Raw genomic sequence first — 6186 nt, forward strand, 5'->3', positions numbered from 1 at the left:
GAGAGAGAGAGAGAAATATAATAATAATAATAAGTAAGTAAAAAAANAAAAAAAAAAAATAAGTAAAGAATGAAAAATCAAATTTTCATAGATTTAATCATTTTTAACATCCAATAAAATATCGAATAAAACATTAAAGTTTTATATTCTATTCTAAGACACAAGAAACAGCATTCATATCATTCATCGATTTTTCGCGACATTTACCTGAACCTGACTGATTCTCTCGGCATTTCCCCCGTGCGTCTCGCTTATGTGTCCCACCAAAGCTTCCCGGGTGAGATACCTCGTCAAACATTGGACGCACGCGTGATACTTATCTCCGTGACTAGCGACCATGTGTTGGAATAACGCCTCCAAAGTATCGGCAGATTTCTCAAAGCAGTACTGGCAGTTCTGGGAGGGTTTTCGGAGATTCCTCTCTGATCTCCTGCCACCGCTGAGCTGATGTGCTTTCTCCATATGTCGCTGTCGCCGGGACATGGACAGGAACTTCCTGTCGCAGTAAAGACAGAGGACTCTGACCGGTGGAGTACTGGACGACGGTTTCGACTTCTGAGCCAACGGAGGATTCGAGGACAATCCTGAAGCGAGTCGTGAGGTTACCGATTCGCTCGTCTGACAGTTTTGAAGCACAGACGCGACTTTGTCCAAGGGTAGACTGCAATGCAGGCCCGTCATGGACAACTCCTGAACGATATTTGAATCTTTGGTCTCCTCCACCCTCGATTCGGTCGCGTCAGTCTTCTTCGACTTCTTATATTCTTCGGTCTTTTGGTGGTTCTCGTGATCGTTGACGATGCGGTAGACATCGCTCAACAGATCGTCTAGCAATTCACCGCAAATCATTCGCACCGTGGTATCTTCCGAGACTGCATGTTCATCACGCATTCGGTTTCCTCTGCCGTCATCAACATTCGCTCTTTCCTCAACCTGATGCTCACTCAATCTGTCCATTATAATTGTGCTTAGTGTTCGACTCTCCTTCTCCCTCGAAACTCCTCGATCATCTTCAGATGATTCTTTCTGCTCAACATCTAGATCTTCTTCCTCTATCCTCGAAGGCGATTCTTTTGAATCTTGACTAATTCTGTCCTCCGAATCTTGTAAACTTTCTTCTGTCATTTCTTTTGTACTCAAGCAGTCTATAATCTCCAAGAATTCAGCGTCTTCGGTATTTTTGACCGTCGAAGAGTCCTCTAATCGCGGCACAACAGCTGCTTCGATATCACCCTCGCTTGAAGGCTCAGACTTGACTGCCGTATCTGTCGGATCTTCTTCCTCCTCTTCTTCTTCTTCTTCCTCTTCATCAGTATTTTTCCTCTGTCTTTCCAGCTCTTTCATTTTCTCTATATTCTTATCTTCCTCCTCGTTGTCCTTGATCACACCATTCAGCACCGTCATCACATATTTCTCCAAAGTTTCCAGGTTTCTCTCGACGCTATTCCGATCGTCCTCTTCCTTCCTCGGCGAGTCCGAGTTTCCACTGGCTGCTCCATCTGGCACCTTTTTGCGCAGATTGTTGATTACGTTGCTCAACCGCGATCGCTTGTCCTGGGCAGTCTGCGCCGATGATCTGTAGGCATGACCGTAGCGTTCCTGCAGATGCTGTTGTTGCTGTTGATGCTGCTGACGATCGGCGTTGCTCCCTGCTGCGTTGGCGGGATGATTGACGCCCAGATCCTCCAGGCTCTGCGTCGACGCTACCATCCTATCGGACGACGTAGTCGAATCGGATGCCGAAGAGATGCCGGACAACTTCGCCGTGTGATAACTCTCAATCGTATCGTCGTTCGGTGTCTCGCTACCAGTTACGTCCGCCGAAGCCGCCTCTAAAAAAGATTTTCCTTATAATCGTCGCTATTTACGTAATACTTTTCTGTTTCGAACTTTCAGTTATTGCGAAACATTTAGCATCTTGCATTTTCGATCATTGAAGAATAGATATTTTTTTTCTTCCTAAACTGGTGCACACGATGCAACAAGTTGAAGTGATACAAATATAAATTTGATTATGGAATCAGAGAATTTGTTTAAGGAGGTTCTCGCGCTACTTCCTGGTCAATAGATAAGTTTAAATTTTTTAAATTGTAATAAAAAATAATTAAAATAATAATATAAAAATCTTATCAACCATTTCTTTATGCAGGATGTTTCAAAATTCGCGCCTGCGAAATACAAGACGTGACACTTTATTAAAACAAATAACTTTTTTCTTTAACAAAATTGCGATAAATAATTCCGATAAATAATTTTTGCACTTATTTGTTAACTTGCTCTCCTGCAAAAACTATTTATCGAACGCAATTTTGTTAAAGGCAGAAGTTGTTTTTTGTGCTAAAACGAATAACTTTTTCCTGTAGTTAAATTACATTCAATAAATAAGTTTGCATTTACTTGTATAACTTCAACCTACTTTCTGTTATTAAATATTTTTAATTAACGAAATAAAACGCTTATTTATATTATATTATAAAATTTATAAAACACTTATTTGATGATAAGCTCAATATGCTTGAGATTATATATCATTGAGTTTATATATATGTCTTGCTCTCAAAATAGTGCATACGGCAAAATATGCAGAGATAGAGATAATGTAACACCGCGCAATTATGACACAAATTTAAAAGTTGCTATTGGTAAATTTAATATCTTGATTTTCTTCATCGAAAAATATAAATTTCTTTCAAATTATGCACAGTTAATTTAGACAAAACTTTACTAAAATAGATTGAAGTGTATACTCTGTACTTATAACATTTTTTAAATTTCTGCTTTATACGCAAATATTTCAAATTAAGAAAAAATGCCTACGAGATACAATTTTGTGTATACTTGTAAAATTACATTATACATTTAGAATTAAATATCTTTAAAAATCAACAAAATTTTTTCTAGATATAATTAACCTTCGTACCACATATGTTGTATTGTAGATTTGTTTTATATTCAAATACGTCTCAAAGTCGCGAGAACCTCCTTTTAAAGTTCTCAGCCTTCTCGACAGATATCGCGTAATTTATTTTTGGATCGCGAAGATAATTGTTTAAAAACGGACAACGTACAGCGAGGCGATAAATCGTTACCATTGAGAAACAAGCGAAGTACGATGGCTGTTTATTTATTTAGGACTTTAGGCGAAGTTTCACGTAATCTCGTGCAAACCTCTGTTCACTGGTGCTGCTTAATATTAATCTTTGTTTAACTGATTCTTCGCTCTGGTCGCATCTCGATAAAACGGGTTAATTATAACTCTTAATTATTATTTCACTGTCTTTTTTATAATCATATCAAAATATAAAAATAAAAATTTAGTTAATCTGAATTTATCTCATCAATGCAACTTTTTTAAAGAATGGAACGAAAAAAATATAAATAATGAAATAAACTATGATTAAACTATGATTAAGTGACGATAAAGTAAAAAATTGTTACAATGCAATTGTAATGAAAAATGACAGCACATATTTTAACTGTTTGCACTTTATAATTTTCACAAATGAATAAATATTATAAAATCTTCCGTTTTTAATTGTTTCATAATGTTGTTGGTATTGCTTAATAGTCAGAAAATCTTCATTAGTTTTCATAAAAGAATAAAAAATATAATTTACAATTCATAAAAGAAGAACTTAGTTTAGTCGTATAACTTGTCAACTTACAGATTTAAAATGAATTTTACAAATCACAGATTACATCTCGATTCTTCATACTGAATCGTATAGTCCCTCATAGTTTCCGTTATTTAAAAAAGTGTATTTTATTTTTTGAAAAAAAAAATTTTTAAAATATAGAAAGAAATGAAGAAACAGAAGATACCATCCATCGCGAGAAAATCAGAAAGAGAGAAAGAGGGTAAAGGCTCTTCACGGTTGTGCCTCTGCCGACACTTTTTTATCCGGAAGTCGGGGAGAAGGGAGGCTGTGAGAATCGATAACCGTCCCTCTGCCACGTCGAAAGGGGTTACGTTTGTACGAGTAGCGTGCTCTACGAAAGGGAGAGAGAGACAGATATACATGTATATACGCGTCTCTGTGTATGCGCGCAGACATACAACTGCAGCCCCTGACAACAGCCCCGAGGTGGTAAAAACCGGCCGGCTTAGCAATACCCGCGACAATCCCTTCGACCATCCGGTTCATTTTGCGAAAGACATTGACAATAATACGGTAATTAATGGTTTATCTATCGCGAACTATCAATGATATCGATATACATAACCCTACTCCTCCCCCCATTTTACACGATATCGATTTATTTCTCGTCCATGTCTTCTGAGCTTTCCCCTTCACGTTTTATATGCAACGCATAGTAGGTACCTATAGATCCGTTGAGACTTTATCATCATTAAAATTGCGAAAGAACTGATCCCACCAAGAATGTATTCCAAGGAATTCTAAAAATCTTTGAGAGCTGTTACAACATAATGTCTCAAAATCATCGTTAATAAATATTGTAGAACAAGTTACATTTTCATAATGAATAGTATTATCTACCGCTCCTATTATCAAGGGAAAGTAATACGATTATCTTAAAGCAATTTATCTTTCCATCGTATTTTAATCTCTAAAGTGAGTAATTCTTTTTCGCCATTGTTATACCTATATAAGTAATTCGCGAGGCAACATAGATTATTTATTTATATTTTTATTATAGTGACCCAAGATTATTGCACTTTAATAATAAAAAAGTTAAACAATAACTAGCACAGAAACTTATTATGCAGACATCCCACTCAGTCAAATATCTCAAAACTGTAAATTTTAGAAGAAAACAGTTCAGACAAAAGTTGTGTATGCTTTTTTTACATCAATTGATTTACCTAATTATTCTGAATAAAAGTATTAATACGATTATATAAGTACGATTATAAAAGAAGTAATATATATATATATATATTATAGTTGACGAAATATTTTATATTTTAAAGTCAAAATGTGTCAAACTCATAAAGTATCTCATAAACAATTGATTTTTCGATAACTCTACCTTAATTTACATATAGAATAATTAGAGAAATCATATTATGTGAAAAACTTAAAGAATTTCATTTAAAAACAGTGATAATGAACTCAAAAATTTATTTCTATGTGAAACTTAATCCTCTGTTGATAAGATTGGAATAAAAATGATCCCATGGTTCGTTTATTTTTTATTGCACATGCACTGACACATTATTTTACGGTTATGTGGTCTCGGCTAACCTATTTTTATTCATTCACTAAATATCTTAGCGGTCGAAATTGTTTAGATAAGTAACAAATCCCTCCAATTTTTGTTTATGTTTTATGTCGAAGCTTATGCTCACGCTGTTTTTATAATATAAATTCAGATAAAATCTTACATTTCATAATGATATTCATTATTTGTTTACTATTTTGAGGCTAAGGTAATAAGCTAAACATTTCTGTATGACTATTGTGTATGTAATGTCTTTTTAGTTATTTTAATTATATATAAAATATTTCGAGACTGCAATTTATTTATGTAGTCAAAAGCGTTTTTATTTAATTTTTGATTTAAAGTATAAATTTATAAAGCATAAATGCATAAAACTATATTTTTATTTATGTTTATAAATAAACAGGGAATAAAGTTTCATGTTGTTATTTACTTTTTTCATTTATTTGGTACATTAATCAGATGAAAAATGAGCACGAATCGATCCCACTTTACTAGACAATCTAAAAATCCATCTTGTCAACACAGGATTAATTTTATCATTATTTGCGCTTCCACTATAAGACAACACATTATTACTTTTATTTAAAAAATTTTCTTCTAAAACTAATTTTTTTTCTTCTAAAACTTATTTGAGACTTTTAACTGACAAAATTAAAGCAGAATGTATATAAATAAAAAAAGGAAATAATTTAAAATCAATCCTTTGTAATGAAATAATCATATTAATAAAATTAAGTTAAAAGTTGAAGGAATAAAAAATTAATTTAATAAAAATTAAATTAAAATTGAATTCATTCAAGTTTAAAAAAAGTTAATTTAAAAAAAAATTATTTTGATCAGAATGTCCAATTTTTTTTTTAAATGAGATTACTTTAGATAACACTTATAATATAGATTATTAGATAAATTTAATTTTTTCATCATATAAATTACTTATATATATATATATATATATATACACACATGCACACACACACACGCACACGCACACACACACAC

General features: G+C 33.3%; 1 protein-coding gene across 1 annotated transcript in view; it reads right to left on the bottom strand.

Annotated features, from left to right (window-relative positions):
* The window catches only part of LOC105622114, a 34844-nt gene that overhangs the window by 23768 nt on the left and 4890 nt on the right, over nt 1–6186 (bottom strand). The window contains exon 2 of the mRNA XM_012203547.1: nt 208–1832. Within this exon, the coding sequence (XP_012058937.1) occupies nt 208–1832 (1625 nt within the window). The remainder of the gene's footprint in view (nt 1–207; nt 1833–6186) is intronic.

The sequence above is a fragment of the Atta cephalotes genome (genome assembly GCF_000143395.1).
Source record: "Atta cephalotes unplaced genomic scaffold scaffold00040, whole genome shotgun sequence".
In the NCBI taxonomy this organism is placed as follows: domain Eukaryota; kingdom Metazoa; phylum Arthropoda; class Insecta; order Hymenoptera; family Formicidae; genus Atta; species Atta cephalotes.